This window comes from Mauremys reevesii, linkage group 2 (genome assembly GCF_016161935.1).
Source record: "Mauremys reevesii isolate NIE-2019 linkage group 2, ASM1616193v1, whole genome shotgun sequence".
NCBI lineage: Eukaryota > Metazoa > Chordata > Testudines > Geoemydidae > Mauremys > Mauremys reevesii.
In genome coordinates, this window is record NC_052624.1 from 284,054,371 (window position 1) to 284,066,493 (window position 12,123).

At 55.6% G+C, this 12,123-nt stretch overlaps 1 protein-coding gene across 1 annotated transcript; it reads right to left on the reverse strand.

The window, feature by feature from the left end:
* Window positions 1–1,224: 1,224 nt before the first annotated feature.
* Window positions 1,225–9,720, reverse strand: PYCR3 (pyrroline-5-carboxylate reductase 3). The gene is made up of 6 exons (XM_039527521.1): window positions 9,574–9,720; window positions 8,816–8,880; window positions 8,175–8,354; window positions 6,556–6,768; window positions 5,820–5,912; window positions 1,225–4,376 (listed from the first exon to the last, which is right to left on the reverse strand). Exons 1-6 carry the CDS (start codon window positions 9,656–9,658, stop codon window positions 4,194–4,196), a joined length of 819 nt encoding a protein of 272 aa, XP_039383455.1. The 5' UTR covers window positions 9,659–9,720; the 3' UTR covers window positions 1,225–4,193.
* Between the last annotated feature and the right edge of the window lie 2,403 nt (window positions 9,721–12,123).

The window sequence follows — 12,123 nt, forward strand, 5'->3', positions numbered from 1 at the left end:
CCAGATCTTTGAAGTCCCAGCCTAGCACTTCATGCACCATCCTTCCTCCTTTCCTCAAATAGTCAGTGTGAGTTTTTAATTGCGTGGGTGTGTGTGTGAAGCTTTAGACTTTAGTTTTAAAGACAAAAAATTAAGACCTTTCCCCAAGGGTCAAAGAAAATAATGCTGGAGCCTAGAACCTAGCAACCCCAGTGACTTGAGTGCCTTACAACTAAGCTTGTCAGAATTCAAGCCTTCTGGGTTTTTTACAATTTCAATGGGTCATATCAATGTTTAGTTTTTTAAGCATTTTTCCCCTACCGGTAATTTTTATCTATTTAAATTTTCACATTTGTGGGAAATCAGTATGGGGGCAAGTTTCAGACAATAATTATTTAATGACCATAGATGTTAAGCTTCAAAAAGCAAGATCTGCTAACTGTTAAAACCCGTTTTGTGAACATCACATGTTAAAATATACAAAGTAAATATCCTTAACTCGGAGACTAACAAATTTATTTGAGCATAAGCTTTCGTGGGCTACAGCTCACTTCTTCGGATGCACAGAATGGAACATATAGTGAGGAGATATATATATACACACACACACACACACACACAGAGAACATGAAAAGGTGGGAGTTCATGTTCTCTGTATGTGTGTATGTATCTCCTCACTATATGTTCCATTCTATGCATCCAATGAAGTGGGCTGTAGCCCATGAAAGCTTATGCTCAAATAAATGTGTTAGTCTCTAAGGTGCCACAAGTGCTCCTGTTCTTTTTGCGGCTACAGACTAACACGGCTGCTACTCTGAAACCTGTCCTTAACTCAAATTCAAATACATTCTCAGGCAGATTTTTTTTTTTTTTTACTTTGGCTGTCAGTAAATTTTGATAATGGACAGAAACCTGCGTTTGGTGAAATTGACAATTAAAGATATTTACTGATAAAAATCAAACCCTTCCAAACCTCCTTATCAATCCCATGATACAGGCACCTCGTTAGCCTGACACCCCCTTTAACCACACAGCAAAGGCAGCAGACTATCCAATACTGCCATGCACGTGTCCCTTGGAATGACACGACTTCAGCTCCACAGCCCACTCACCACTCACCCTTGCTTCTGAAGTGCAGCCAGCCAGCGCTGATCAATACTTTTCATTCATAAGATACAGGGGTGGGGGGTTGGCTTACACAGAAAATGACCTTTTCATAAAATAAATTTCAGCAGGAAATATCTGTTTTCAATTAGGTTTTTATTTGGGGGGGGGGGGAATCAGACAATATCCCCAAATGACCCCATTTTTCAATGAAAACCTGAACATATTTGTAGAAAAATGTAAACAAAGATGAAAACCTTACAATTCCTGACCAGCTCCAGGGGCAACCTGGAGGGGGATAGATCCTCATCCTGTCCGGCGCTGTTCTTACTCTGGAGGAATCGCTCCTCCCATCCCCCCAAAAATCAGGCTCCCTGCAATTGCCCCTCTCGGTGGCCCGATCCAAAGCGCACTAAAGCCAATGGAAAGATTCCTATTGACTTCAGTGGGCTTTGGATACTGCCCTATACAGCTCCCCTCTCTCCTCCTGAGCCAGTCCCTCCAGCCCCACAGCATCCGTGCTGCTCTTCTCTGCACCCTACCTCCTGCAGCCTTTATTTCTTTCCCTCACTTCGCTCATTATTTCAACCTGAAGCCAATTCGGGGTCCTGCACCAGAGCTGCCGGCACAGCCCTGAAGGGCTGCAAACGGGGGTGGAGCAGAGAGACGGCTGGCTGCGTGGCTGAGAATGAGCCACAGAGTGGGAGGTGGCGCAGGAGATGGGAATTGGCCTTGCAGGGACACCTGTTCAAGCCCCTAAATGGAGGCCCGGTCCATAACTGTGTCATCCTCCAAAGCCGTATGAATATTGCATGATGCCACCTGCCAAGGTGCATTACGTAGCTGGAGTCCCAGGACCGTGAGCTTGGCTGACAGATCCCGGAGGGAGCAGTGGGGGAAAGCCGGGCAGGACATTTCAGAGCCATTTGGAGACGGGGCACACAGAGCACATCCTCCTCCCCGGGGCCATGCGTTGTGCCGGGGTCACAGCTGGCCCTGACCCCGAGGCACGCACCAAGGGGCTGGTAGTGCAGCCAGTCAGAGATTGCCGAGGCCAAGGCACTTTCTGCTTCTGTTTGCAGCTCACCACTCGGCTTAGAGCTGGCATTACCTGCCCACCCCACACCAGAGCAAACGGGGGTCACAGTTCAGGAAGGATCTTCGCTGCCCGCTGTGGGTTCCCCTGCATGAATGTGAGAGGGGCTGTTAGCTCCTGGCTGGGACCAGCTCACCGGGCAGGGGTGGGCTGCCAGATGAGACAGAGAGGCTGAGCACTCAGATCAGAGCTCTACGCTCTAATACTGAGCTGGCTTGTGTCACTCTGCCGTCCTGTGCCTCGGTTTCCCCAGCTGTAGAATAGGGACAATCATGCCACCCAGCCTTTGAGAGCCACAGAGGGAAAAGCACTCCGTGCATCAGCTTGTGATGGCCAAAGTACGCGGGTGCGTTCTCCGAGGGAGCAGGTAGGTAAGTATAGTTGGGAGTGGAGTCTTGTGCAGCCAGAACACAGCCCTACAGGTACCTCCGCATGCCATCGTTAACTCTTTCACTGCTGAGCATTTTATCACACAGCCAGACAACGTACTGTTGGTAGCTGGCGTGGCTGACAATAGGGCAGCGGAGCTGTTGGTCGAGGTTTGCTGGCATGGGGAGATAAACTCTGATGCCCCCGCCCACCCTACGATCACTGCTGCCCGAAGGAGGGAGGAGATAAATTCCCTTTCCGCCTTCTAGCTCCCCGACGACCCAGTTACCCACCTCCCTCCCTGGTTCTGTCAATACCAGGTTTCACCGAGCATTTGGCGGGGCTGTGGGGGCTCCCTGACTTCGATTTGACAGTGAGCCAGGGACACTGCGTAGTGATGGATTTGGCCCTGCAGCAGAGTGGAGGAGCTTCTGCACATGGAGGATCTGTGCCAACCCCCCTTACTGAAAATGCTGCAGCAGGAGGAGGAGGGTTAACGCAACCTACAGCCATGGACCAGCTTCTTCTCCGCTTGCAACGGAGGCACTCTGCCTGAGACCAGCCCTAACTTTGCTGACCGCTGCTTGCCCCCAGGCCAGGGGCCAGCTTGCATGCACTACAGCAGGTGATGATGTCACCATTAACCCTTTAGTTGGCAGAGGAGCCAAGAGATCAACACACCTTTGGAGGGCACAGTACAGCTCTATTTCACCGCCCGCTGCAGGCACACATAGCTTCCTACGCCGCATGGCAGCTGGGGCTCTCCTGGGACTGCCGGTGCAGCTGCTAACAGGCAGCTGGAGCTTATGGTCTCTTCCAGGCCTCTGCTGGTACCTATTTCCTGCCCACCCAGCAGTGAAAACAGTCAGGAATACAGGGAACTCCCCCCTCACCCAGGCACTCAGAGGGAGCCGGGGCTGTTGGGACCTGGGGACTTGCTCCTCCCTGCTAAAGGGGGAGGGAAGCTGCAGGCTGCATTAAGGCTCCAGGAGCCATCACCCCCAGGAGAACATCCTATAAACCAGCACCTGCTCACACCACCCGCCACCAGACCAGACCCACCAGCAGGTGAGACGCTGGCTGGACCGTCACCAGGCGGCAGACGGGAAGGCTGCACTTTACCGGTCGGGACTGTTTCCCTGACAGCCGTGTGATCATTGCAGATGCAGACGGCCAGCCTGGTGCCAAGGCTGCCTTCGGAGGATGGGCACCGTCTCTAAACAAAGGAGAGCAGAAGAAGCCAGGAGTCTGGGCCAGCAGTTCCCACGTCCTGCTGTTGCCATCACTTATTAGGGACCCACCGTCCGGAGAGAGCAGCCAATGCGTACGGAATGGATACGAGCGTGAAGTCCCCACAGCCGAGGCAGGGCTGGGCCAAGGCAGGTCGGGGGACTGCCAGGAACGCGAGGGGACCCTGCCTCACCTGTGGGGAAGCCATGCCCCGTGGGGAAGGACTGGGGCTAGAGGAGATCACTGGTGACCTGGAGCTGGGAATCCCTCAGGCAGGAAGAGAGGCACCTAGGGAGGGAAGAATGGGATCTACATCCGCTGGACAACCTGGGAAACTTCCTTCCATCACGGAATGGAGATTCGCACATGGCTCAGACAGGCCAGGCGCCCCGGAACACCCCGCCCGGTTGGGCCCCTATCTCTCGCCCAGCTCGCGAGCCCGCGTGGTCGCAGCCTCCACGGCGTTCATGACAGTGGCCCGCAGCGCCCCCTTCTCCAGCTCGTGCAAGGCGTGGATGGTGGTGCCGCCAGGCGTGCAGACGTTGCTGCGCAGCTTGGCCGGGTGCTCCCCTGTCTCCAGGATCATCTTTGCTGCTCCCTGCAAGAGGAGACGGGCTCAGATGAGAGCAGGGTGGGTGGGGGGCTGTGCCTTAGCATCCTGTAAGTGTCCCTGCTCTCTGATTTGGGGAGCTGGGGGAGGAGACCATGCTGCTCCTTCCCAGGAAGAGACATGACTTCCCCACTCTCCCATTAGCTCACTCTGTGGCCTTTGGGAACAGAACCCATGTCTCCAACCTGGGCACCTTGCTCTGATTGCTAGACCGCACTGCCTGCCATTGTTATACATGGTGTGAATGCCATTAACACAAGAGTTAAGGGGAACCAGCTCAAACTCTCGTCAGCTAACGTACCCCATTGTAAATTCATGACCTGTTTCCTCCAAGGGGTAGAAAACCTGCCTTACAAGGATAGACTCACAAAGCCTGGTGTATTTAGCTTAATGAAGAGCAAGTTAAGGGGTGAGTTGATCACAGTCTATAAGTACCTACATGGGGAACGAATATTTGATAATGGGCTCGTCAGTCCATCAGAGGAAAGTCTAACACCATCCAAGGGCTGGAAGTTACAGCCAGACAAATTCAGACTAGAAATAAGACATAATTTTTAAAAGTGAAGGTAATTGGCCATTGGAACAATTTACCTCAAGGGTCTTGGTGGATTCTCCATCACTGGCAATTTTAAAATCCAGATTGGCTGTTTTCTAACCGCTCTGCTCTAGGAATGATTTGGGGGCAGGTCTCTGGCCTGTGTTAAACACAAGGTCAGGCTAGATAATCACAGAGGTCCCTTCTGGCCTCGGAATCTATGATGGCTGCAAGAAATTGGCCAGCTGGTAATCCACAGTCCCTACCTCTAGCCTGTATCCTGCTCCCCCTCTGTTCACATGGTTTTGGTTTCGCGGACTGGAAGGACTTTGGGGCAGTTACTGACTCTTCCTAGGTTTGTCCGGTTCAGCTGCAGCCACCTCCTCCCTCTGGTGGCCGTGCTAGGACAGCCAAAGAGGCTTTGCTTCTTCCAGTTCAGCCCCATCACGTCCTGGATGAGTCCCCAGGAATCTTTTGCACTGAGTGCAAGTGGTGGAACTCAGGATTCTTACGCAGCAAGGCCCCTACGGGTCCCAGAGGAGCCCGTACGCACTTGGCTGATCACAGCTCAGCTCAAACAGCAGAGTCGTCAGAGAAGCTAAAGGGGTAGGAACCAAGGTGTGGTAAGACAGCGACAGCTGAGGAATTACTGGAAAGGCAGATGGAGCCGCAAGGCACAGGGGTGATACAGGTGTTTTCCCTAAGACTGAGAGCTTTTCCTGGGCACTTGCTGTATGGGCAGTAGCAGAGGGTGCTGCAGGCTTCACTGGGGAACCCAGGACTGGAATAGATGGGGGAACTGCAGGTCAGAAGAAAGGTCCATTGGGGGCTGATGGAGGGGGCAGGACTGCGTTAAGCGGGGGAATCTGAAGACTGAGAGCAAAGTCCAAACTTACCAGCAGCGTCTGGGCTGCAATTTTATTGGCCAAGGCACTGGGCATGCCCATCTTCACAGCACCTTCCGCCAGGGCTTCAGCAAACAAGTAAACCTGGCGCAGGGAAAGGCGGACATTCAGCGAACAGCTAGATCTCACGGCTGTTGCTTCTGGAGGACAGGACATGGAGGCATCCCAGGACAGGAGCCAGCAGAGCCTTCCAAAAGCTGCTGGCCACCATCCTGATCCTGGCAGGAATCAGATGCCCATGAAGCTAGAAGCAAGTTACAGGCCAGGGACTGAGGTCTCCAACTGGACTCCATTAGACCCCTGATTCCCAAGCCTCTATGGGCAACGGCAGCAGTTACTAGACTAAGAGCTCAGCTGTAGCAGCCCCGGATCCCTGTTTGCTGACTAACCCACCAGGGGCGCAGGCTGCCCCACTCTAAGATCACATGGTTTAGAGGCTGCCGAGGGTCTATCGTGGGCATGAGCGCACACAGCCCAGCAGGCAATGGGCGGCACCAGGGATTCGTCATTCAGGGAGAGAGGGGAGCCCAGGGTGCCCATCAGAGAAGCCTCAAGTGTCAGGACTGATAACCCAGAGCAAGGCTTGGGAGTCACTGTATTCAGCTGCAGAAAGGCCAGGGTGGAGGGAAGAACCCTGCCCTGGCAGGGCTGGCAGATGATTAACCGGGAAATACCTGGGGCTGGAGGGCAGCATTAAGAGACGCTGGGCCAGCGCAAGGGCACTCACGTAGGCTACGCCGCTGCCACTCAGGCCCGTGTGGATATCGATGTAGGACTCAGGCGTTTCTTCACACAGCCCGCAGGCAGACAGCAGGCTCTTCAGCAGGGCGGCCTCCTGCTCCCCAGCACAGCTCCCCCGGGCAAACACCACTGCCCCCTCCTGCACCACGCAGGGCAGGTTGGGCATGACCCGCAGCACCTTGGTCCCAGCAGGGAGAAGCTGCAGGGAGAGACGGTCGTGAGGCTAAACCAGGAGAACACTGCTGCTGGTGGGGACGGGGCTGGGAGATAGCCCAGCGGTCTCCACGCAGGGCGTAGTACGTGCCTTTGGTCACAGAGGACGTGGTAGGCTTAACCCAGCCCTTGCAGTGTGTCCACATGGCACACCCACCAGGCAGCTCAGGAGCGCAGCAGGATTGCCAGGGGAAGCCGGGGCTGAGATAGCCGAGGGGCGGAAGGTTAGGATTGAGGGGCATCGGCAAAGCTGTGTGTGCATGGGGGTCGTCCAGGAGTGGGATAACGGGGGGGCGGGGGCTGCAGGTCAGGATAGAAGGGCACAGGGCATAATACTCAATCCGTGACAATCATTTTACAAAGTACAGGGAGGAGTGGAGGTGGGTGGGGAAAAACCACTGACAGCAACTTAGGAAGGAGGGTTTGCGGAGCCTAGCCAGGGGTGGTGTGTGTGTGTCAGCTCAGCGCCCCCTGCTGGATTCAGTCTCTTCAGATGCGTACAGAGAGGCAACAATCCAGAAGCAGGACTAAACAGAGAGCAGCTGACTGATGACAAGAAACACAAAACCGCGAGGGATCACGCTGCAGGCCCATGTACGCCTGTGCTAAACTCCAGGGCTTTGGCTCCTCTGCTGAGACTGGCACAAACTGACCTGCTTGCTGGCAACCAGGACATGGCAACCTGGCAGGGCTGGATTAAGGCATAGGCATGACAGGCCCATGCCCTGGGCCCCAGCTCCTGGAATCACGGGATTACAGCACATTTTCAGCTTTCACTTAAAAAAATAAAAGTCTCTAGCTCTCTTGACTCATTACCTGGGCATAACAGGTACAGAGACGGCTGCCTGAGTCTGCAGAGAACCTGGGACAATAGCTCTGAGAGGCGTGAACTGCCTCATACACCTCAATGGACTGGATTACACCTGGAAGTAGCAAGCACCGCCCTTCCCAGAACAATACTCCATGCGTGGCAGAAGGGGAAGAGTACAGCAGGCCTGGCGTTCCACCCCAGCAGGCCAGGTGTGAGTACTGGGACACCCCTTGCTACCCCCTGCCTCTCTGGGATGGAGAGGGTAGCTATCCTTAAGGGATGGATGTCCCCTGCAACTCCCTCCCCTGCCCCCACACCCATTCCATGTAGGGGGGCATATCTATGGCACATGGGGGGGAGCCTTGATCTGGCCCTGGCTGTATTCACACCGGCCTCACTGGAGAGCTGCATGGATTTGGAGCGCTCTTTACCTACAGGCATTCTTCCTCTTATCCAGGCCATTGTATAAAAGCAAATATAAACCCTTCACAGGCGTGTGCATGCCCCAGACACTCACCCAGCCAGCTGCCCCACAGTTTAATGGGGGGTGGGAGGGCCAAGAGGGACCATCAGACACTCACCTGTTGCAGGGTCTGCAGAGTGACTCCAGCAGCCACCGATACGATAATGTGGTCCCGGGTAACGGCAGGAGCAATCTGCTGCAGGACTCCAGGAAGCAGGTGAGGCTTGGTGGCTAGGAAGACCAGAGTACAGCGCTGCAGCACCTCGCTGTTGCAGTGTGTCGTCCTGCAGCCCAAATCCTGCCACCCAAGGAGATGGGACACGGTTAAAGGCTTGGAGAGGAAAGGCCAGCAGAGCAGGACAGGCTGGAATTCACCAGTACAACAGCAGCACTCAGCACCCGCCTGCTCTTAACACGCTTTGTGAGGTTAAAACTCAGCCCTGTGAGGTGGGGAAGGGCCATCTGAGGATCATTCCATCCGCTACTGGCATGCACTTTAAACTGCAAGGCTGGGGTACTGGGCTGAGTATTGACCCAAAGGGAAGCCCCCCCCAGCTAATTCACCAGCACCATTTCCCAGGGCACCCGGGTGTTCCTCACAGGAATTTAATAGCTTGCAGGATCTGATGGGATAACAACAAAGCGGCATCAAGCACCGCTACTGCGTTTGCCTCCTGTTTCCAGACATCAAGGCACTATTAGCTCTCCCAGTCCCATGGAAGAGATTCAGCCTTTCCCACGCAGCCAGCCCTCGCTCACCTGGAAGGCACCCAAGTTCCTGTCGGACGGCGCGCTGGCCAAGATGTTAGCAGCTTTGACTTTTCCTTAAAACACAGAGCAGAGGGAATCAGCTGCGTTAAGATGCATGGAGACAATCCCGCGTTGCCTCCAACACAGACAAGAGCCCAAGACAAACACAGTTGAACCTTGGAACCGTCACCCAGACCGGGCGGCGGCAAGAACCCAGCCCAAGGGTTCCCCCCTCACCAGCAAGCGTGAGATTCCCAAGGGCTGTGAAATGCTAATAGGCGGGAGAAGAGGCTAATCGCTGCCGGAGGAGTTTGCCAAGCGTGGGCAAACAGGGGCCGTGTGCTATGCCAGGTGATTGCAGGGAACTTACGAGGGCAATGGTGTCAGCAGACCTGGAACGGCTGCAAGCATCCTGGCAACAACCAGGCAGCTCCATGCGGCCTTCACTCCCTAGGAATCGGATCCCAGGGCCATGGATAATGGACCTGAGCAGAGATGCCCCTCGCAGGGGTGCGGACGCTGGGCATGGCAGCTGCTTATCCCGGAATCCTTCGCACAGGAAGGACACGCAGACGCTGCTGGGAGGAGGGGGTGCAGCAGGGGCCCGCCGAGGGACGTAGCCCAGGCTGCGGAACTCCAGCGCTGGGCACGGCAGCGCCTTACACGGGGTGGTTGTACCGGGACCCACTGCTGAAATGCAGCCACCTCTGGGGCGAGGCCCGCGGTCCTACAGGGACCCGCACGGTGCGGCGGGGGAGGGGCCCTACCTGCGCGCACCACGCCCTGCGCCACCCCGTGGGCCATGCGGCCGGCGCCCACGAACCCGACCCGCAGCTCGCCGCGCGCCTCCATCCCGGGCCGCCGCCGCCGCCCCCACGTCACGCGGCCCGCCCGCGCTCAGCCGCGTGGGGCGGGGCTCCGTGCTCCCGCGCGGCCCCGCCCCCCCGCCTCGCGATTGGCCGCGCCGGGTGTGATGTCATCGGGCGCCGCTTTCATATGGGTCCCGGGGAGCGTGAAGCTGCTTCCCTAGGGGGCGGTGTCAGGTGAGTGCCGCGGCTGGGCCACGTGGGGTCCCCAGGGGGGCGGGGCCCTCGCTCTCCTCCCACGTTAGCTGCACATGCTAACGGGGGGGGGGCTAGTCCCCGGGGGGAGGCAGCCCCGCCCCCATCTCTCCCCAGCCCAGTCCCTACCCCTGGCTGGTTGGTGGCTTTGCACCCCCCGGCTCCTTCCCCCCCCCGGCTCTCCCCGCAGGGCGGTGTCCTGCTCCCCATCCCGGGGGGGGGGGCTGGAAAGGGGGGGGCAGACCCCCCCCAGCATGGAGTCTTTACATCAGGCTGGGGCATCTCGGTATTTAAGCGCTAGCTCCACCCCCAGCTGTGGGCTGGGGGCTGAAATGCTGCCGTGGGCCCCTCCGGCCCGCGCTAGGCAGGAGGCCAGTCTGAATGATGGCAATGGGCCCGTCAGTGTCTCACCCACCCCCGCTCCCAGTCACTCATTAGCGCCCAGAGAGCCCTGCTCCAATCCCCTGGCCCTGCTGCCGTCTGCCTCGAACGCGCCCGCTCTGCGCTGAGTGCCCTGGTCCTGCAGGGACGGGCTCAGGCTGTGAACGGACTGCCAGGGCTGTGGCCTGGAGTGGCTGGCGTCACGGTTTCTGAATCAAATGATCAGCTTTAGTCCACTACTGGTCTTTTTTAAAAAGTTCTGTAACATCGCTGTTCAAAGACACCACATCTAGTGGCTAAAGCTGGGGACTTGGAGTCGCCGGGAGTGCGACCGGTACCGTGATACTGAGCGGTACCGGGACTGCAACCGGTGCCAAGACGGGGAGCGGTACCGAGACGTTGATCGGTGCCGGGATCAGGATCGGCGTGATGGCGACCGTTTCCTGGATCGGGACCGGGTCCGAGACTTGGAGCGCCGTCCATCCCGTCTGTCGGGGGTCGGGGGCCGCATCATTGCCGGCTTGCCCACCGACTGAACAGCCCGCACCGGCGTTCTGAGCCTGAGTGGCCTCTGTTTCCCTCTCTGGGAAATGTGGCTAGTACTTCAGTCATCTTAGGTGGGTTGCGAGGACAAATCCACTGATCTTGGATGTGCTTTGAGATTCTTAGACAGCAGAACCCCTTGAGCTACAATGTACAACCCGCCAACATGGTAAATTCTAACATGAAAGGATGTGAAACCAACAGAGATTGGAGTTAGAAAATAATTAGCTACTTCAACAGGCACATTAATTTCATCTGTCAGAAGGGGAGCCGTGTTAGTCTGGGTCTGTAAAAGCAGCAAAGAGTCCTGTGGCACCTTATAGACAAACAGACGTATTGGAGCATGAGCCTTCGTGGGTGAATACCCACTTCGTTGGATGCATGTCATGTATTCACCCATGAAAGCTCATGCTTCAATACGTCTGTTAGTCTATAAGGTGCCACAGGACTCTTTGCTGCTAATATCTGGTTTCACCTGCATATTGATATGTCTGATCCTTTCCTAACATGCCTTTCTGTAGATGTCACAACTTGATACCGCGGGCTTTGTTCCTTACTCAGGGGTGGAGGGCCTCTCTGATACGATTGCCTTGGCTGGTTTCATCTTGGCTAAAGTCTCCTGTTGTATGGGACCAATGTTTAAATGCATGGAGCTGCCTCTGGAAGTGTGCTGCTCTTGGACAAAAAGGATTTGAAGGTTAAACGTTAAGGGAATTATGTGAGGCACAGAGTCTACCAAGAAGGAGCAGTTTTCTCTTTAAAAGTATATCTTGGATAGGGAAGAGCTGGGAGCCGAATTCCATCTCCATTGCTCCTGGGTGGCTTTAGCATCCTTCATGTTATCTTGTTACAATCCGGTCTGTAAAATAACAGCTCCAATAACATGTACGCAGCAGCACCATCGTCGCTAGCTACCCATGGCTCCTACCCTGGCAGCCTTGCTCACTTTGCTTCAAACCAGCTGTAGGAAAATCTGGAGACTGTACCCGAATGTTACTGCCCTGAGGGCCACGTTGCCAGCAGCATCTAGGAGCACAAAGTTCTGTATAATGGAGAGACCAGGACAGGTGCATGCAGTTGTGTGGCCTGTGGAGACTCTAGATCCCAGCATGTATCAACATGGGACTTTTGCATGCTGGGGCCGTTAGCTTCCATGATCCCCAGACCCTCGGTTAGTTCTAGCTATCTGACCATTAATCTTCCTCTCCCAGATGCCCCCTCTAGAACATACACAGGAGGAAATCGGGGAGGAACCGTAAGCCCATGGGCACCTCCCAACTCAGTGTCACAAACATCACTGTTGTTATTTCTTTGTATTGTTGTAGCACCTAG

What these genes read in the sequence shown, in the direction of transcription:
- PYCR3 (XM_039527521.1), bottom strand. Translation starts at nt 9,658, where the DNA reads ATGGAGGCGCGCGGCGAGCTGCGGGTCGGGTTCGTGGGCGCCGGCCGC. An exon ending in GCAGGGCGTGGTGCGCGCAG is followed by an intron (nt 8,881 to 9,573) that starts GTAGGGCCCCTC and finishes CTGTGTTTTAAG; the next exon opens with GAAAAGTCAAAGCTGCTAAC. An exon ending in GGAACTTGGGTGCCTTCCAG is followed by an intron (nt 8,355 to 8,815) that starts GTGAGCGAGGGC and finishes CTTGGGTGGCAG; the next exon opens with GATTTGGGCTGCAGGACGAC.